Raw genomic sequence first — 21,687 nt, forward strand, 5'->3', positions numbered from 1 at the left:
CCCATGCCCCTTGCATTGGAAGCACAGAGTTCTAACCACAGGACCACTTTGGTTGATTCTTGTGGCTTTTCTAGGTATGTGATAATGTACAGCATCTGCAAATAATGGTGGTTTTGACTCCACAAACTCTCCACACAGCAACTGTGTTCTCCTTATCTACTTGTAAAATGACACTCTAATAAATCCAAAGCTGGTGCCCCAGGCTTTCCTGTCTGGCCCTAACTCATTTGTAAGCCTCCAGCCTTCAAAGCCACGACTTCCACAAGTGCATCCCCTACTGCAGCCATGCCGTGCTGGTTTTCTCAAACACACCAAGCTCTTTCTGACTTGTCCGCATAAACAGTTGGAATAGAAGTAAAATGACTTCAGGAAGTACTGCAAAAGAAAAATAGTTACAGCTTAGAGGCTGGGTGACTGCCTCAGAAGAGGGAACACTGGGAGTCAGGGAGAACCTGATTTCTGGTCTTGGGCCTGGGAGTGTGATGAGCAGAGACAGATACAGCCACAGGTAGAAAGAACAAGCCCTTTATAGAGGAGAAGAGGCCCAGTGGGCCTAGAGAGTCGCTGGGGGATGTACCCACTTCTTCCTGAAAGAAGGGTTAATATTTTCTGTTCCCCTCACAGACCTTGGCTACACAGAGATCTCAGAGTCCCTGGATAACACGTTCCTACTGCTTCCAGGCCATTGCCTAGGGATGGCTTTAGCCAACCTGTACTACAACTTTGAACTGCAGAAGTTTTGCAAGGTCAAGAGCTTGGACCAGATTGAGTGCAGTAAAGTTTGTGAGTATGACAAACAGACTTTTGTTAATTACATTGTTTTTTAATTTTTAAGTTTTACAATGTTGTGTTGGTTTCTGTGCTAATTACATTTTTATTAAGATATAATTCATATAAAATTCACCCTTTTATAAAGTATACAATTCATCGGTTTTTGGTATATTCACAAGGTTGTGCAACCATCACCACCATTTAATTCCAGAACATTCTCGTCACCTGGAATAAAGAAATGTTCCATCCATTAACGGTCACTTCCCATTCCCTTTTCCCCCAAGCATCTGACAACCAATAATCTACTTTCTGTCTCTATGGATTGGCCTGTTCTGGGCATTTCTTGTAAATGGAATCACTGTGTGACCTTTTGTATCTGGCTGCTTTCACTTGCAACAGTATTTGTAAGGTTCATCCAGGTTGTGGGGTGCATCTCTACTTTGTTCCCTGTTATGGCTGGATAATATTCCATTGTATGGATGGACTACTGTTTGTGTATCCGTTCATCAGCTGATGGACATTTGGATTGTTTCTACATTTTGGCTGTTATGAATAATGCTGCCGTGGACATTCACATACACATTTTTGTGTGAGCCTGTTTTCAGTTCTCTTGAGTGTATACTTAGGAGTGGGTTTGCTGAGTCTTATGACTTTATGTTTAGCTTTTTCAGGAAGCACCAAACTATTTTCCACAGTGGCTGCACCATTTTACATTTCACCAGCAACATATGAGGCTTCTAATTTGTCCACGTCCTTTCCAACACCTTTTAAAATTAGTTATTTTCTTTAAATGTGGAAGAACATGTGAAGTTTACCATTTTAACCATTTTTAAGTGTGCAGTTCTGTGGCATTAAATACATCCACATTGTTGTGCCATCACCACCATCCTCTCCAGAACTTTCTCCAACTTGCAGAACTGAAATTCTGAACCCACGAAACACTAACGGCCCCACCCCAGCCTCTAGTGACTACCATTCCACTCTCTCTGAGTTGGGCTACTCTAGTTGCCTCACATGAAACATTTAATTCGTTTCTCATTTCCTCTTGGGTATATTCAATAGCTATTTTCTTTGTGGTTACCATGGGAATTGCATTTTAACATCCTTAAATTAACATTCTAATTTGAATTTGTATCAGCTTAACTTCAACAATATAGAAAAACTGCTCTTATGCAGCCCTTTCCCCAATCCCTTTTAATTATTGATGTCACAAGACCTCTTTATCCATTATGTGCCCAGAACCATAGACTCATTGTTGTTTTTTATGCATCAGTTTCTTAAGTTACACAGTAAACAAAAAGTGGAGTTACAAACCAAAGTTACTACAATACTAGCCATTATAACGTCCATGTATCTACTTTCGCCAGAGATCTGTATTAGTTTGATCTATATGTCCTCATATGGCTGATGTCTGTTGTATATGCGTAAACAAAACAACCTCCTTCCATAGTTCTTCAGGCACTCTGTCTATCAGATCTAATCCCTTGAATTTATTTTTTGTCACTTTCACTGTGTAATCGTAAAGGATTTGATTTAGGTCTTACATGAATGGTCTAATCAAAATTGTAAGGAATTTGATTTAGGTAGGTCCCTACTTTCTTCAGTTTAAGTCTGAATTTGGCAATAAGGAGTTCTTGCCAATGAGGCAAGGGAGAAAAGGAAAGATACACCCATTTGAATGCAGAGTTCCAAAAGAATAGCAAGGAGAAATAAGAAAGCATTCCTCAGTGAGCAATGCAAAGAAATAGAGGAAAACAATAGAATGGGAAATACTAGAGATGTCTTCAAGAAAATTAGAGATACCAAGGGAACATTTCATTCAAAGATGGGCACAATAAAGGACAGAAATGGTATGGACCTAATAGAAGCAGAAGATATTAAGAAGAGGTGGCAAAAATACACAGAAGAACTATACAAAAAAGATCTTCATGACCCAGATAACCATGATAGTGTGATCACTCACCTAGAAGAGCCAGACGTCCTGGAGTCTGAAGTCAAGTGGGCCTTAGGAAGCATCACTACAAACAAAGCTAGCGGAGGTGATGGAATTCCAGCTGAGCTATTTCAAGTCCTAATAGATGGTACTCTGAAAGTGCTGCACTCAACATGTCAGGAAATTTGGAAAACTCAGCAGTGGCCACAGCACTGGAAAAGGTTGGTTTTCATTCTAATCCCAAAGAAAGGCAATGCCAAAGAATGTTCAGACTACCCCACAATTGCATTCATCTCACATGCTAGCAAAGTAACGCTCAAATTTATCCAAGTAAGGCTTCAACAGTACGTGAACCATGAACTTTCACATGTTCAAGCTGGATTTAGAAAAGGCAGAGGAACCAGAGATCAAATTGCCAACATCCATCGGATCATTGAGAAAGCAAGAGAGTTCCAGAAAAACATCTACTTCTTCTTTATTGACTACGCCAAAGCCTTTGACTGTGTGGATCACAACAAACTGTGGAAAATTCTTCAAGAGATGGGAATACCAGACCACCTGACCTGCCCCCTGAGAAATCTGTATGCAGGTCAGGAAGCAACAGTTAGAACTGGACATGGAACAACAGACTGGTTCCAAATAGGAAAAGGAGTACGTCAATGCTGTATATTGTCACCCTGCTTATTTAACTTATATGCAGAGTACATCATGCGAAATGCCAGGCTGGATGAAGCACAAACTGAAATCAAGATTGCTGGGAGAAATATCAATAACCTCAGATATGCAGATGACACCACCCTAATGGCAGAAAGTGAAGAGGACCTAAAGAGCCTCTTGATGAAAGTGAAAGAGGAGAGTGAAAAAGCTGGCTTAAAACTCCACGTTCAAAAAACCTAAGATCATGGCATCTTGTCCCATCACTTCATGGCAAAGAGGTGTGGAAGCAATGGATACAGTGAGAGACTTTATTTTCTTGGGCTGAAAAATCACTGCAGATGGTAACAGCAGCCATGAAATTAAAAGATGCTTACTCCTTGGAAGGAAAGTTATGACCAACCTAGATAGCATATTGAAAAGCAGAGACATTACTTTGCCGACAAAGGACCGTTTAATCAAAGCTATGGTTTTTCCAATAGTCATGTATGGATGTGAGGGTTGAACTATAAAGAAAGCTGAGTGCCAAAAATTTGACGCTTTTGAACTGTGGTTTTGGAGAAGGCGCTTGAGAGTCCCTTGGACTGCAAGGATGTCCAACCAATCCATCCTAAAGGAAATCAGTTCTGAGTATTCACTGGAAGGATTGGTGCTGAAACTGAAACTCCAATATTTTGGCCACCTGATGCAAAGAACTGACTCATTGGAAAAGACCCTGATGCTGGGAAAGATTGAAGGAGGGAGGAGAAGGGGATGACAGACAATGAGATGGTTGGATGGTATCACTGACTCGCTGAACGTGAGTCTGAGTAAGCTCCAGGAGTTGGTGATGGACAGGGAAGCCTGGTGTACAGCAGTCCATGGGGTCACAAAGAGTCAGAAACAACTGAGCGACTGAACTGAACTGAACTGAAACAAATGAATTGGAGAAGATAATGCATAGTATCAGTCTACTTGTATTTTAAAAGATTATATCCAGAGAGTATGGAAGTAGTATATTATATATATGTATATTATATATTATATATATATGTATACATAGTATATTATATATTATGTATATATGTATGTATATATACACACACATAAAACCGCTGTAAGGAGAGGAGAAGTACCTTGACTCTATCTCAGACGTGTCTCTTTTTTCCAATGAGTGTGTATTGTATAATTTAAAAATACATGTGTTTAAAAGAAAATTTGAAGGCAAATCAGATTAAAATAGGAGACTTGAGGCTGCTAAGTGTTTCTGCATGAGTGGTCAGTTGAAGTTACAGGGTGATTAATAATTGATAAAAGAATCAAACATATAAATAGTTTGCATTTCAAGTAACTGTTATATGGATAGGGAGAAGTCTTTTACTTTACTGAATAATTTTTGCTAAACATTGGTTCCAGCAAAAAAAGCAGAATACTGTATATGTTTCCCATCTGCTGGGGTGAAATGACGACAGTGATGACAATAATGCTCCTTTTAAATGACACTTGTTACCGTAGGAATCTAGCTGCTCTGTGTAATCTGATCGTGTCCGTTTGTCCCATTGTAGCAGAGGGCTATGTGGTCCAGGAGGACATCTATGCCTGGGAGTCTCTCGGGATGGGGAAGTACCTGATAGCCCTTGCCATCTCAGGGCTCGTGTACCTCATCCTGCTTTTCCTCATTGAAACCAATGTCTTATGGGAACTGAAAGCCAGGTTTTCTGGCCTCTACTGGAAGCAAAAATTGGTGAGTGGGTCCAAGTGTAAGTCTGTAAGGATAGATAAGGGGCTGGCTTCACGGCTTAATTCCTGCAGTCTGCAGTAACCTTGATTCTCAGAGTCAGAGGGCCTGGAGATCGTGTAACCTGCCTTCAGAAGCAGAGGGGTTACTGAGGTCCCCAGGACCCCAGGCCCTGAGGGGAGAAGGGGGAAGAGCACTGGCCTGGGCCCTGTGACCCTGGCCAGCCGTGGATTCCCTAAAACTAGTCAGCTTGTAACACCTCTCCCCTCAGTCATTCAGGAGCCAGATAGGAGAATGGCCTGTTGTGTCCGTTCTTGACGTGAATATCTTCCAGTGGCAAAGCACCTCCCCCACCCCCATGATTATGGAAATCCTGTACAAAATGGGATTGTTGTATCTTGACACCTCTGGGCTTCAAGTCTTTTTTGTTTTCTTTAAGAACCAATGCTTTCCTGTCCAGCATATCACGGTCGTGTCAACATGCACTACCTGCGGCTGTCCCTGAGAATGGGTGGTGGAGTGCGAATGGGAACTGGCATGGCCGGGCACCTTCACAACGTTATGGGGAAGGACCTTGATGTCTTCCTCCTGTCCTTGCAAAAGCACTTACACCTGCCATCCTTATCTCAGGAAAAACAGGTTGTTTTGCAGAATGCAGAGTCTGTGCCTGGAGACCAAGATGTGGAAGAGGAAGCAAAAATGATCAAGAACTCTTGGGAAGATCTGTGTAAGAAAAACCCACTGGTCCTTAAAGAACTGTCTAAGGTAAAGTCTGATGTAGCTTGAAAAGCATTACTTCACTTTTCATCCCCATTACTCTTGGGGATCCTTGTGTAGGGAAGCAGCCATCATGGCTCCAGGACCCTGCCCACTGACTTGGAGTACAGTGTAGTGCCCATTTATCAGCAGCTTTACTTTCTGAGGTTTCAGCTACCTGCAGTCAACCATGGTCCAAAAATATTAAATGGAAAATTCCAGAAATATCAGTTCATAAGTTTTAAGTTGTGTGCTGTTCTGGGTAGCATGGTTAACTCAAGCTGTCCCACTCCACCCCTTTGTCCAGCTTGTCTGCTGTTTCATCCCTTAGTTACCGGCTCAGTTATCTGATCCAGTTTCGCAGTATCAAGTGCTTGCGCTCAAGGACTTCTCATTTTACTTACCCCAAAGCCCAAGGGTAGTGATGTTGTCAATTCGGATATTCCCTTACTGTGCCTAATTTATAAGTTACACTTTGTCAGAGGCATGTATGTATAGGAGAAACATAGTAAGTAGAGGGTCCTGTGATATCCATGGTTTCATGCTCCGACTGGGGTTCTTGGACCATATCCCCGGGGATAAGGGGACTACTGCACTGGCAGAGGATTCAGATGAGTTTTTATGGGAAAGACTCAGAGAGAGGTTTCCTCTGTGAACAGATGGCATCTGAGCTCATTTGTGCACCCAGAGACAGCAGGTAGTGCCTCAGCACCCCATTGTCTTCTAGGGGCCCCTGAGGACAAGGAGGCCTGGGATAGGAGGGGCACCGGAGCCATGGATCCCAGAAGCCCTGAAGGGTGGACATGGTTGAGTCTCTCCTGGATCTAGAAAGCAGTCTGTGGAGGAGCCAAGGAGGGGATGTGGGCTCTGAAAGCCCACAGCAAGCCTGCTAATCTCCCTAAGAGCCCGTGGGGACTGTGCTGAGAGATTCTTCAGACAGCCAGGAATGTACACACACTCACGCACACACACACACACATGTACGCAGAGAGGGGGAGGGAGACAGAGACAGACAGAGTTGTTTCCCTATAGTTACTAGCTGTTAAAAAGCCCCCAGAATCAATCTGCCTGACTTCAGGCTCTACTACAAAGCCACAGTCATCAAGACAGTAAGATACTGGCACAAAGACAGAAATATAGACCAATGCAACAAAACAGAAAGCCCAGAGATGAATCCACACACCTATGGACACCTTATCTTTGACAAAGGAGGCAAGAATATACAATGGAGAAAAGACAATTCTTTAACAAGTGGTGCTGGGAAAACTGGTCAACCACTTGTAAAAGAATGAAACTAGAACACATTCTAGCACCATACACAAAAATAAACTCAAAATGGATTAAAGATCTAAAAGACCAGAAACTATAAAACTCCTAGAGGAGAACATAGGCAAAACACTCTCCGACATAAATCACAGCAGGATCCTCTATGACCCACCTCCCAGAATATTGGAAATAAAAGCAAAAATAAACAAATGGGACCTAATTAAAATTAAAAGCTTCTGCACAACAAAGGAAACTATAAGCAAGGTGAAAAGACAGCCTTCAGAATGGGAGAAAATAATAGCAAATGAAGCAACTGACAAACAACTAATCTCAAAAATATACAAGCAACTCCTGCAGCTCAATTCCAGAAAAATAAATGACCCAATAAAAAAATGGGCCAAAGAACTAAACAGACATTTCTCCAAAGAAGACATACAGATGGCTAACAAACACATGAAAAGATGCTCAACATCACTCATTATCAGAGAAATGCAAATCAAAATCACAATGAGGTACCATCTCACGCCAGTCAGAATGGCTGCTATCCAAAAGTCTACAAGCAATAAATGCTTGAGAAGGTGTGGAGAAAAGGGAAACCTCTTACACTGTTGGTGGGGATGCAAACTAGTATAGCCACGATGGAGAATAGTGTGGAGATTGCTTAAAAAACTGGAAATAGAACTGCCATATGACCCAGCAATCCCACTTCTGGGCATACACACTGAGGAAACCAGAATTGAAAGAGACACATGTACCCCAATGTTCATCTCAGCACTGTTTACAATAGCCAGGACATGGAAGCAACCTAGATATCCATCAGCAGATGAATGGATAAGAAAGCCATGGTACATATACACAATGGAATATTCAGTTCAGTTCAGTCGCTCAGTCGTGTCCGACTCTGCAACCCCCATGAATCGCAGCACGCCAGGCCTCCCTGTCCATAACCAACTCCCGGAGTTCACCCAAACCCACGTCCATCGAGTCGGTGGTGCCATCCAGCCGTCTCATCCTCTGTCGTCCCCTTTCCCTCCTGCCCCCAATCCCTCGCAGCATCAGAGTCTTTTCCGATGGTCAACTCTTTGCATGAGGTGGCCAAAGTACTGGAGTTTCAGCTTTAGCATCATTCCTTCCAAAGAACACCCAGGACTGATTTCCTTTAGAATGGACTGGTTGGATCTCCTTGCAGTCCAAGGGACTCTCAAGAGTCTTCTCCAACACCACAATTCAAAAGCATCAATTCTTCAGTGCTCAGCCTTCTTCACAGTCCAACTCTCACATCCATACATGACCACTGGAAAAACCATAGCCTTGACTAGACATTACTCAGCCATTAAAAAGAATACATTTGAATCAGTTCTAATGAGGTGGATGAAACTGGAGCCTATTATACAAAGTGAAGTAAGCCAGAAAGAAAAACACCAATACAGTATAACACATATATTTGGAATTTAGAAAGATGGTAACAATAACCCTGTATGCGAGACAGCAAAAGAGATACAGATGCATAGAACAGTCTTTTGGAGTCTGTGGGAGAAGGTGAGGGTGGGATGGTTTGGGAGAATGGCATTGAAACATGTATATTATGATATGTGAAACGAATTGCCAGTCCAGGTTCGATGCATGATACAGGGTGCTCGGGGCTGGTGCACTGGGATGACCCAGACGGATGGGATGGGGAGGGAGGTGGGGGGTGGTTCAGGATGGGGAACACGTGTACACCCGTGGCAGATTCATGTCAATGTATGGCAAAACCAATACAGTATTGAAAAGTAATTAGCTTCCATAAAATAAATAAATTTATATTTAAAAAAAAGCCCCCAGAAACCAGCTCAGGCAACATCAAAGTGGTTTTCTTTGCTTTGAGGAAAGCAGGGAAGAGGCTTATCTTAGAGAACTATGTTCTCAGTGTGCAGGGGCAGGAAGAGAGAAGACCTCCTGAGCCCACTGGGAGCAGCAGCTGGGATGAGAAGGCAGATCCCAGCCTGGGTACCTCGGAGTCCTGGAGCCCTGGGGGCAGAACTGGAGTGCAACTGAAAACTCCGGGCTGCTGGCTCCAGGCCTCCTCACTGGGTGTCTTGTCTTCTGTCTTGGCTATCTCAGGTCTATTCCAGGAAGGTGCCTCCACTGGCTGTGAACAAGGTTTCCTTCACTGTTCAAGCAGAGGAGTGCTTTGGTCTTCTTGGCCTCAATGGAGCTGGGAAAACTACCATTTTCAAGATATTGACTGGGGAAGAGTCTATCACCTCTGGGGACGCCTTTGTCAACAGCATCAGCATCAGCTCTGACTTGAGGAAGGCAGGCGGTGACCTGGGGCGAGGGGGCATGAGCCTAGGGGTGGTGTGGGTGTATCAGGAAGAGGGTCCCCTGAAATACACCTGTGAGTGTTACAGAGGGTTGGGGACAGGGAGCTGGAATGAAGCCCACCTTTGAAAATTCCAGGTGTCGAATTTATCTCTGACTCCCAAATCCATAGCTCCTTCCTAGACCTCTTCTCTGAGCTCCAGATTGTATGTCAAGCTGCTTACTCAACATTGCCTTGAAAATGTCCCTGAAACCCAAGGCCTCTCAAGACCAGTGGACCCCCAAAGCCATGAGCTGTCCCCACAAGCCCCCGTCTCTTCCCCCCCTCCCCGTGTGCTCCCTGGAGGACTGAGTGGCACCATCTACCGCCATCCCAGGCACCACTCAGGACACCCAGCTGGCAGCCATGGTCCATGGATGCTCCCTCCCAGTGAGCCCTGGAATCTGTCCTCCCTGACCCTGTGCCCACTGCACTTCCCGAGCCAAGGCCATGCCTAACTTTCAGCCTCAGCTTCCTTGCCTTCTCTGAAGCATTTCTTAACGCAGGCCTTTCCCTCCTTCACACTCTAGCTTTCCTTTTTGTTCGCTCCTATAGCTTCTCCTTTCTTCTGGCTCTTCTCTCACTGGCACTTCTTCCTTAGACTCCTGTGGTGGATCTTCTTCCTCTAGCCCTTCCTGGAATAGACCTGAGATAGCAGCCCCGGGGCCGTAGCATCAGCCCACTGTCTTTGTCCTTCCACACACACTGTCCCCACCCACCCCCAATCTCATTCCTTATGCTGACTCCCATTATCTTCTGTCTGCTGATGGCTCCCAAGTAGTCACACCCTCAGCCCAATCCCAGTCCTGTGTTTCAGACCTGCATATACATCCCTTCTAAACAGCTTGACAAAGACATAGTCAAATTTAGTATATCCCTTACACCTGACCCTCTTCTTGGAGTCTACTTCCATTATTGGCACCAATTCAGTGAAACAATTTTTGAATGCCTAGTGTATGCCAACAGTTGTGTAAGCCCAGTGACTCTCACTTGCAAGGAGCTTATGATCATGAGAACCAGCCGTTGCCATGCAGTGACTTAAGTGTAATGATGGTGGGGGAGTGGGGTCAGTATACAGTGGATTCAATGACAGGCGTACAAGGAGACCAAGCTACAGGGGTCTAATCGAAGCTGTACCATTCACAGCATGCACTGTACTAGCTTTACTGTCCATGACCAACATAAAGTTTAGAGAGAAGGTGGAAGAATCAACATGGGCTAGTTCCAGAATCCATGCTCGTAATTATTACTCTCTGTCACCTTTTAGCAGACACTGCTTGGCCAAACAACCATACCCAGTATAAGCATCTCATGGCTAGGAGCCATTTACTATTAATTTTAATTTTTATTATTTTTAAATTATGGACAAGTCTTTTGGTAATGGCAAATCAGGTAACTCTAATCCCTTTCCTGGTGGTCATTAATAACTAGAAAAATAGGACCAAATTTTGGAAACATGTCTTTGAAGGATTCAGAGAACTAAAAAGATAGTGAAGACTTATGAGCCAAGAGGTAGGGGAGGACGGGGACCCAAGGAGGTGGCCCATTCAAGGCTGGATTGCTGAGCTCTGAATATTTTTTGCCCTTAGTTTTGAATTGGCCCACACTGGAGTTCAGGATGAGCCTTCTGGGGCATAGGGAGGCCTGATGCAAGCATCCTTTCCTTGAGTCAGGACCCTGGAGGGCTGCATCCCAGGTGTAGGGATGAACTGTACTTGGACAAGTTCATGCAAGAATTGCAGAACAACCTGGACTCTTATCAGTCCCTGAAATGGAATTGATGTGACTCAACCACCACTGCTCCCAGGTGCCTGGCAGGAGCAAATGTCAGGAGCTGGCAGAAGAGGCTCACATCCTAGGCCTCGAATGATTTCAGCAAACAACTTGAAATGCAGTGTTTGGTGCACATTAAAAAAATAATAATAATAACCATGCACGTGTACCTAAACAACAACTCCTCCCCACAAAAAAATAATTTAGAATGAAGCATGGAGAATCAAAGTGTAGAAAACAAATATACAGAAGAAGATAAGAAACATTGTGGTATACCTTCAAGACAGCCCCCTAGTAACCCTCCTGAGATTTACACCCTTAAGAAGATCACCCCAGATGGTACCAGGGTTGGTCTGTGTGACTGACAGAATACTGTGGAAGAAGTGGTATGCCACTGTTGAGACTGGGTCATGAGGGACACGGCAGCTTCTCTTTTGGGTATACTCGCCTTCACAGCACTCACTCTGGGGAACACTAACGGCCACGTCATGAAGACTCTCAGGCAGCCCTGTGGATCATAGAAAATAATCAGTGCAATAGGAGACAAAGTGAGAGAGAAAAAGGAATATAGAACATACGGGACAAGTAGATAGCCCTAACAAGATGGTAGATTCAAATCCAATTACATTAGTACTTACATTACATACAAATGGATGAAAGACTTCAATTGGAAGATTGATATTATTAGAGAAGATACTCAAAGGTTAAAACAGAGTTACCATATGACCCAGCAGTTTCACTCGTAGGTATATATGTCCAAGAGAACTAAAAAACCGTTAATACATTCACACAAAAATTTGTACATGAATGTTCATAGCAGCATTTTTCACAGTAGCCAAAAGGTAGAATCAACCCTAATGTCCACTAACAAACAGATGAAGGATAAACAAAATGTGATGTATCCGTGCGCAAGGATATCATTCAACCATAAAAAAGGAATGAAGCACCGACATACGCTATACTACGCATGGACCTTAAATACGGGATGCAGAGCAAAAGAAGCAGAGCACAAAAGGGCACAGATTGTGTGATTCTGTTTATATGAAACACCCAGAACAGGCAAATCCATGGTGACAAGCAGATCGATGGTTGCCAGGGCTTGGGCGTTCTGGGGAAAATGAGTAGTAACTTTTCATGGATTTGAGGTTTCTCTGGGGAGGAGCGATGCCATGTTATAAAATTGACTGTGATCATGGAGGAGAAAGCAATGGCACCCCACTCCAGTACTCTTGCCTGGAAAATCCCATGGACGGAGGGAGCCTGGTGGGCTTCAGTCCATGGGGTCGCTAAGAGTCAGGCACGACTGAACGACTTCACTTTCACTTTTCACTTTCATGCATTGGAGAAGGAAATGGCAAGCCACTCTGGTGTTCTTGCCTGGAGAATCCCAGGGACGGGGGAGCCTGGTGGGCTGCCGTCTATGGGGTTGCACAGAGTTGGACATGACTGACGCGACTTAGCAGCAGCAGTGATCGTGGCCCACCAGTGTGAATACACTAAAAGCCACTGAATTGAACACATTTGATGGGTGAATTGTATGATATGTGAATTATATATCAATAAGCTGTTACTGAAAAAAGGAAGAAGGAATGAACAAGCAAAGGAATAAAAGACATGACAAGACAGGATGAGGGCAGGTGGTCATGACAGCCCCACCGGCTAGCCTTGTCACCACCAGTCATCCATCCAACTCATTGAAGCTCACTGAGAGGCAAGTACAAACCTGCTCTGTAAACTCAGATGAAAAGGAATGTTACATTTCTTTGTATTATTTAAAATCAAGCGGCATCTGCCTACAAGACCCTCCTCTTGTCTGACTGGCAAGAAACTGGATTTCAGTCTTCCTGGAATCTGTCTGCACATCACCTCCTGGAAGTTTGTGAAAATTCATGGTAGGAAATATAGTTCAACATGCTCCTCACTTCACTTTCTCCTAGAAATCCCACATGGATTAATCTCATTAGCGAACTCAAATCTACATCCTTGCTCTCTTCCTTTGTGAGCTTTCTGCTTACCACCCTTTACATGTGCAAATATTTTTAAACATTCTTTCACATTTCCTAAAATATATTTTTATCACATGTGAAGAGCCAACTCATTAGAAAAGATCCTGATGCTGGGAAAGATTGAGAGCAGGAGAAGGGGGCAACAGAGGATGAGGTGGTTGAATGGCATCACAGACTCAGTGGACATGAATTTGAGCAAATTCTGGGAGATAGTGAAGGACAGGGAAGCCTGGCGTGCTGCAGTCCATGGAGTTGCAAAGAGTTGGACATCATTTGGCAACTGAACAACAACAATTCTTTTCAGAATCTGCTGGTATGCCAAAAGTCAGCAGAGACTTTTGAATGTCCACATGCATTTCTGTCAAAGTCATTCACTGTCTCAGAATCGTTCGGCTCCACTGTGGGACTTTCCCTGGTCCATGGGGCCTCGTGCTCTGAGCAGGGCTCCGTGGCCATCCTATGGCAGTAGGCTTACTCCAGACTCAGGTGTGTAAGAAACAGCACATTCCTTCATTTTCCTTGCATCAAATTATAACATTTTCAAGCCTTCTATCCAAAAATTTGTTCATAAATTTGAAGGCCTATATAGACCAACACTGGAGGTAAATTTCAAATAATGATTGAAGATCTACCCTTTCTTAAGAGTCCAGGCTAAAAGGGATTGATGGGCAAGTCTACCAGCCACCACCAAGCAGTTATTTCCTTCTTGTATACCTCTTCCAAATCACAGGAGAGAAGACGGGGTGCTACCCAATCTGAAGTGAAAATCAAACAAACAGTGTCCAACATGAGCCATAGGCCAACTTCATATAGGAACATAAAGCCTTAAGTAAGATATTTAGATAGCTGAGAAAAGAAGAGAAAGGCAAAGGAGAAAAGGAAAGATACACCCATTTGAATGCAGAGTTCCAAATGCAAGGAGAGTAAGAACGCCTTCCTCAGTGAGCAAAGCAAAGAAATAGAGGAAAACAACAGGATGGGAAAGACGAGAGATCTCTTCAAGAAAATTAGAGATACCGAGGGAACATTTCATCCAAAGATGGGCACAATAAAGGACAGAGACGGTATGGACCTAACAGAAGCAGAAGATATTAAGAAGAGATGGCAAGAATACACGAAGAACGATACAAAAAAGATCTTCATGACCCAGATAACCATGATAGAGTGATCACTCACCTAGAAGAGCCAGACATCCTGGAGTCTGAAGTCAAGTGGGCCTTAGGAAGCATCACTACGAACAAAGCTAGCGGAGGTGATGGAATTCCAGCTGAGCTATTTCAAGTCCTAATAGATGGTGCTGTGAAAGTGCTGCACTCAACATGCCAGCAAATTTGGAAAACTCAGTGACTTTTGAATGTCCACATGCATTTGGACAGGACTGGAAAAGGTTGGTTTTCATTCTAATCCCAAAGAAAGGCAATGCCAAAGAATGTTCAGACTACCCCACAATTGCATTCATCTCACACGCTAGCAAAGTAACGCTCAAATTTATCCAAGTGAGGCGTCAACAGTACATGAACCATGAACTTCCACATGTTCAAGCTGGATTTAGAAAAGGCAGAGGAACCAGAGATCAAATTGCCAACATCCGTTGGATCATTGAGAAAGCAAGAGAGTTCCAGAAAAACATCTACTTCTGCTTTATTGACTACGCCAAAGCCTTTGACTGTGTGGATCACAACAAACTGTGGAAAATTCTTCAAGAGATGGGAATACCAGACCACCTGACCTACCCCCTGAGAAATCTGTATGCAGGTCAAGAAGCAACAGTTAGAACCAGACATGGAACAGCAGACTGGTTCCAAATTGGTAAAGGAGTATGTCAACGCTGTATATTGTCACCCTGCTTATTTAACTTATATGCAGAGTACATCATGCGAAATGCCAGGCTGGATGAAGGACAAGCTGGAATCAAGATTGCTGGGAGAAATATCAATAACCTCAAATATGCAGATGACACCACCCTAATGGCAGAAAGTGAAGAGGACCTAAAGAGCCTCTTGATGAAAGTGAAAGAGGAGAGTGAAAAAGCTGGCTTAAAACTCAACATTCAAAAAACTAAGATCATGGCATCTGGTCCCATCACTTCATGGTAAATAGATGGGGAAACAATGCAAACAGTGAGAGACTTTATTTTCTTGGGCTGAAAAATCACTGCAGATGGTGACCACAGCCATGAAATTAAAAGACGCTTGCTCCTTGGAAGAAAAGCTATGACCAACCTAGACAGTGTATTAAAGAGCAGAGACATTACTTGGCTGACAAAGGTCCGTCTAATCAAAGCTATTGGTTTTCCAATAGTCATGTATGGATGTGAGAGCTGGAGTATAAAGAAAGCTGAGCACTTTTGAACTGTGGTGTTGGAGAAGACTCTTGAGAGTCCTCTGGAATGCAAGGAGATCCAGCCAGTCCATCCTAAAGGAAATCAGTTCTGAATATTCATTGGAAGGACTGATGCTGAATCTGGATCTCTGATACTTTGGCCAACTGATGTGAAGAACTGACCCATTGGCAAAGACCCTGATGCTGGGAAAGATTGAAGGCACGAGAAGAGGGCAACAGAGGATGAGACGGTTGGATGGCATCACCAACTCGATGGACATGAGTTTGAGCAAGCTCTGGGAGTTGGTGATGGACAGGGAAGCCTGGCGTGCTGCAGTCCATGGTGTCACAGAGTCAGACACGACTGAGCCACTGAACGGAACTGAACTGAAGATATTGACAATAGAAATTCAGCAGGATATTGAAAGAGTAAAAATTATAATTGTCAGGCTTATTCCAGAAATGAGATTTAACAGTAGGAAATCTACCAGTATAAAGCACTACCTTCATAGATGAAAGGAGAAAAATATTTATCAATAGAAGCGGAAGAAGCATTGGATGAAAATTCAGTACCCACTCATGGTTTTTAAAAAAATGTTAGCAAACTGTCTTGAGATAAAAGAACTAGAGGTATCATGCTCCCTGACTTCAGACTATACTACAAAGCTCCAGTAATCAAAACTATATGGCACTGGCATAAAAACAGACACATAGAACAATGGAACAGAATAGAGAGCTCAGAAATAAACCCATGCGTTTATGGTCAACTCCCCTGGAAGAGGGCATGCCACCCACTCCAGTATTCTTGCCTGGAGAATCCCATGGACAGAGGAGCCTGGTTTGCTGCAAGTTCATAACAGCAAAAACTCGGAAATATCACACACGTGCCTGAATCTTTTATAAACAGCCAACCCAAATCTTCATGGCAGATAGATGGGGAAACAGTGGAAACAGTGGCTGACTTTATTTTTCTGGGCTCAAAAATCACTGCAGATGGCGATTGCAGCAATGAAATTAAAAGACGCTTACTCCTTGGAAGGAAAGTTATGACCAACCTAGACAGCATATTAAAAAGCAGAGACATTACTTTGCCAACAAAGGTCCGTCTAGTCAGGGCTATGGTTTTTCCAGTGGTCATGTATGGATGTGTGAGTTGGACTGTGAAGAAAGCTGAGTGCTGAAGAATTGATGCTTTTGAACTGTGGTGTTGGAGAACACTCTGGAGAGTCCCTTGGACTGCAAGGAGATCCAACCAGTCCATTCCAAAGGAGATCAGTCATGGGTGTTCATTGGAAGGACTGATGTTGAGGCTGAAACTCCAATACTTTGGCCACCTCATGCGAAGAGTTGACTCATTGGAAAAGACCCTGATGCTGGGAAAGATTGAGGGCAGGAGGAGAAGGGGACAACAAAGGATGAGATGGCTGGATGGCATCACTGACTCGATGGACGTGAGTTTTCGTAAACTCCAGGAGTTGGTGATGGACAGGGAGGCTTGGCGTGCTGCGGTTCATGGGGTCGCAAAGTCCGACACGACTGAGCGACTGAACTGAACTGAACCTAAATCTGAATGATTAAGTCACAATCAAACTGAGTTGGAATAGGCTTATGTGCTCAGTTGCTCAGTAGTGTCCAACTCTCTGCAGTCCCACGATCAGGCTCCTCTGTCAATGGGATTTCCCAGGCAAGAATACTGGAGTGGCTTGCCATTTCCTTCTCCAGGGGATCTTCCCAACTCAGGGATTGAAACTGTCTCTTGTGCCTCCTCCTTTGGCAGATAGATTCTCTACCATTGTGCTACCTGGGAAGCCCAAGTTGAAGTAGGTTTGTATTAATATTTACTGACCACGGCTGATCCTTAATACATAACATTGAATTAAAATGATAGAATGGTAAAATGGTAAGTGTGGAATGGTAAATAAAGGTGACCCAGTTGTTTTATGCAGCCATGCAGAAGTCTGGAAGTGCACCGATGTGACTGCACCACCTGGGGCAGGCCCCGGACAAGAGATTCCAGCACCCTCACAAAGAAAATGTATTTGTGGGTTACTTGTCTAATAGAAAATATGCTTAAACGGGAAAAAATAAAGTGTCTTCTGCTGACCATACTCTTGGAAAGTGGCAAGAGATAGGGCAACTGTGGACACTGAGGTTTCCTGCTGGGCAGGCAGGATTGTAAGTGCTCCAGATCCACATGCGCCCTCTGGGGTTGGGGTTCACGCCAGCAGCCAGTGCTGCATCCAGGCTCCCCAGTGTTCCTGGTGGCCCCTGGCACATGTCTGTTCACCTGGCACTTGTGGGTGTGCATGAGGCAGAGGCCAGGCCCCTGCCCAGTGGGGAGCTTTCCTTCTGACCCGCCTTCCCCTTGGGCTGTGCTCCAATTCCAGGTGCGACAGTGGATCGGCTACTGTCCCCAGGTCGATGCCCTGCTGGACCACATGACGGGCAAGGAGACGCTGGTCATGTTCTCCCGGCTCCGGGGCATCCCTGAGCGTCACATCAGCTCCTGTGTGGACCAAATTCTTGATGACTTGCTCATGTACACGTACGCCGACAAATTGGTGAAGACCTACAGGTGAGACTCGGGGCCCCCTCAGCCCTCCAGTCCCAAAATAAGATGTGCTGTGGTTCTGTTCAGTGCTGGGGGGTAGGGCAAGGCCTCCTGGCTCTGTGCCTGGGGGAACTGTGTGGTCCTCACCACTGCGCAGGTTTCCAGGGAGGTGGCCTTTCTGCTCTGTGAGAATGGGTCAGCGGCCTGGGAGGTCCCATGGCCCTGCTTCCTCTGGTTACCTGGCTGAGGATGGGCTGACGCACCACAGCTGTTACTCTTCCTGCCACTTCACCAGGGCTTCTGACCTGCAGCAGATTTGCACTGCACGCCCACACTCCTGCACCCTGCTCTGTGTGAGCCATCTGAGCAGCTGATGTTCTACTGAAGAGCGTGGGGTCTTCCTGGGTCTTTCGTCACCAGTGATCCTAATCCAATTCCCGTTAGCTTAAACAAAGCAAGGCTACTCGGTCCCAAGTCCCAGGCCGCCCCTTGAGCTGTGCACAGTGCCCCTGCAGACTGTTAGCAGAACTGGATCAGGGCGCCCAGGAGTTAAGAGGACAGTGCCCTCTTTCTTCTGTTAACTTCTGTTTCAATCATGTTTCCCTGCATCTTTTGATGATTAAATAAATTAACATTTGGGAAGTAGGCAATGGCACCCCACTCCAGTACTTTTGCCTAGAAAATCCCATGGATGGAGGAGCCTGGTAGGCTGCAGTCCATGGGGTCGTTAGAGTCGGACACGACTGAGCGACTTCACTTTCACTTTTCACTTTCATGCATTGGAGAAGGAAATGGCAACCCACTCCAGTGTTCTTGCCTGGAGAATCCCAGGGACAGGGAAGCCTGGTGGGCTGCAGTCCATGGGGTTGCTAGAGTCGGACACGACTGAGCGACTTCACTTTCACTTTCACTTCACTTTACTTTACATCATAAATGCTATGTGTTCTTCTTAAAAGAAGTTAGCTAAAATGGTTCTATGCCCTTACCCTTCGACACCCATAGAGGCCCTCAGAGGAGATCCACGGACCATGTGCTCAGCCTGGACTGACCCCTATGCCCAGGAGAACGGTTTAGATGCTGAGTGGACAGCTGAGTTACAGTGTACCCCTGGGGGCGGGTGGTGAGTCATGTTACTGAAGGCCCCACCAGGGCACATGAGCACTTTCTTAGCAAAGGAAAAAGCAGGGAAGATTGCACTGGAAACTTAGGGTTGCCAGTCACCCAATTTCTCCCCCTCGGCCCCAGTGGCGGCAACAGGCGGAAGCTGAGTGCTGGCATTGCCCTGCTGGGAGAGCCTGTGGTCATCTTCCTGGACGAGCCATCCACTGGCATGGACCCTGTGGCCCGGCGTCTGCTCTGGGGCACTGTGGCACGGGCCCGAAAGTCCGGCAAGGCCATCGTCATCACCTCCCACAGGTTCAGCCAGGATGGGGGCTGTGGGCCGGGTGGGCCAGCAGGGGCTGGGTGGACAGAAGATCTGTCAGCCTCTAGTGAAGAGTCTGTGAGGCGAGTGGGCCACACCCTGAGCGTGGAATCAGGAACAGCTTGATCTGGGCGTCAGCACTTTCCTAGGTGCATGGTTTTGGGGTGGAGGGCAGGCATCAGCATTCCCCGCTGATATATCAGGCTCCGCCCCCTCTTCCCAGCATGGAGGAGTGTGAAGCCTTGTGCACCCGGCTGGCCATCATGGTGCAGGGTCAGTTCAAGTGCCTGGGCAGCCCACAGCACCTCAAGAGCAAGTTTGGCAGCGGCTACTCCCTGCGGGCCAAGATCCGGAGTGACGGGCAGCAGGAGGCCCTGGAGGAGTTCAAGGCGTTCGTGGGCCTGACCTTCCCAGGTATGTGCTGCAGAGGGCGCCGTGCGTCTGTGCATCCCTGAGCACTGGAATGGGAGTCACGATTCCGGGGCGAATGCCACCCTCCCCTGGCCTCCAGCCTGGCCCTCGGGGACATGGTCTCTCCTTTGTGCAGGCAGCGTCCTGGAGGATGAGCACCAAGGGATGGTCCATTACCACCTGCCCGGCGATGACCTCAGCTGGGCGAAGGTGAGCACATACCTGGACACCAGGGAGCACACCTCTGATGTCATGCACTTTCAGAGTTCTCTGTTTCCGGTGGAAGTCCAATTCAGTCCTGCTGCAACATTCATGTGAATTTCATAGAAAATTTTGATAAGAATATTTGAACTGGAAGGGACCTCAGAGATCAGCTCCTTCTGCCCCCTCATCTCACAGAGAGGGGAGCTGGTTCAAAGAGGGCATGCCACATGCCTGGTGCACACAGCAAGCCAGGACCCAGTGGGACCTCTGCTTCTGGCACCACTCCCAGCCAGGTCCCTTTCCCTCAGATCCCAGACAGCTGAATTCCGTAGGACTGACTGCCTGAGAGGTGGTCTGGGAGCAGCTGAGAGAGGAATGGGCCTCTGGGGGCTCCGTAACAATCTCAGAGACCTTTCCTCTTCCCACCCCTTGCTGCATCCGCCCCCGCTCCCCTGTGCCTGCCGTCCACAGTGGCCCCCTCCCTTCCCACAGGTGTTTGGCATTATGGAGCAAGCCAAGACGATGTACATGTTGGAGGACTACTCAGTCAACCAGATCTCCCTGGAGGACATCTTCCTGAGCTTCAGCTGCCCTGTGCCCCCTGCACAAGGGAGTAACAGACAAGGGAGGGCCAAGCCCGCAGACCCCGCGTTTCCCTGTCCACCTGTCTCTCCCTCTTCCTCCCAGCTACCCTCTCCACCCCCAACTCCACCCCCCACTCCATCTTCCTCCCAGCGTTTCTCCCAGCCTCTCTCCTGGTCTCCCATTCCAATTCCCTTCAGGCCTTCCTCTTGGTCTTCATCCCAGCCACCCTCTCTGCCTCGCTCTCCACCTGCCTCCCAGCCTCCCTCGCCACATCCCTCAAAGACTGCCTTGCTGTAATAAAGAGTTCCCTGTGCCAGGCTAGCCCGGGTGCACACAGCCTGCCACGGGCTGCAAGGTGTACAGAGGCAACCTGAAGACCCAGTAAGCTCAGCTTGGGGGTGAAGGAGTGGGCTGGCTCTCTGCCAGATTGAGGGCACCAGCCTTAGAGGCCTGGTGGAGAATCCAGGTCCATTTCTGTGGAAAGGGATCCCCTTGGATCACACGTGAGTGGCCTGCAGGCTCACTGAGACCTGGCTGTGGGATCAGAGGGACACCTGTCACATCCCATCAGCAGCATGAAGGCCTGGGGGTGACCATGGCTGTAACAGGGCCGTGCTCCTGAGCAGAGTGTAAGAGGGCCCTGCTTCTGACTACAGTGTAACAGGGCCGCCATGCTCCTGACTATAGTATAACAGGGCCGGGCTTCTGACTACAGTGTAACAGGGCCGTGCTCCTGACTACAGAATAACAGGGCTGTGCTCCTGACCTCGGTCTAAGAGGGCTGTGCTCCTGACTACAGAATAACAGGGCCGTGCTCCTGACCTCGGTCTAAAAGGGCCATGCTCCTGACTACAAGTATAACAGGGCTGTGCTCCTGACCTCAGTCTAAGAGGGCCGTGCTCCTGACTACACTGTAACAGGGCCGTGCTCCTGACCTCGGTCTAAGAGGGCCGTGCTCCTGACTACAGTAT

General features: G+C 46.3%; 1 protein-coding gene across 5 annotated transcripts in view; it reads left to right on the plus strand.

The window, feature by feature from the left end:
• LOC133238115 (ATP-binding cassette sub-family A member 17-like) overlaps positions 1-21,037 on the plus strand; it is a 106,123-nt gene extending 85,086 nt beyond the window's left edge. For 3 of the 5 annotated variants that reach the window (XM_061400838.1, XM_061400837.1, XM_061400839.1), the window contains exons 23-31: positions 625-783; positions 4,903-5,081; positions 5,706-5,840; positions 9,201-9,395; positions 17,930-18,117; positions 19,339-19,509; positions 19,740-19,930; positions 20,064-20,137; positions 20,624-21,037. In XM_061400838.1, coding sequence (XP_061256822.1) covers positions 625-783; positions 4,903-5,081; positions 5,706-5,840; positions 9,201-9,395; positions 17,930-18,117; positions 19,339-19,509; positions 19,740-19,930; positions 20,064-20,137; positions 20,624-21,013 — 1,682 coding nt within the window. In that variant the 3' untranslated portion in view covers positions 21,014-21,037. The remainder of the gene's footprint in view (positions 1-624; positions 784-4,902; positions 5,082-5,705; positions 5,841-9,200; positions 9,396-17,929; positions 18,118-19,338; positions 19,510-19,739; positions 19,931-20,063; positions 20,138-20,623) is intronic. The other 2 variants (XM_061400840.1, XM_061400841.1) reach the window with 2 other exon arrangements.
• The last annotated feature ends 650 nt before the right edge of the window (positions 21,038-21,687 follow it).

This window comes from Bos javanicus, chromosome 25 (assembly GCF_032452875.1).
Source record: "Bos javanicus breed banteng chromosome 25, ARS-OSU_banteng_1.0, whole genome shotgun sequence".
Classification (NCBI taxonomy): domain Eukaryota; kingdom Metazoa; phylum Chordata; class Mammalia; order Artiodactyla; family Bovidae; genus Bos; species Bos javanicus.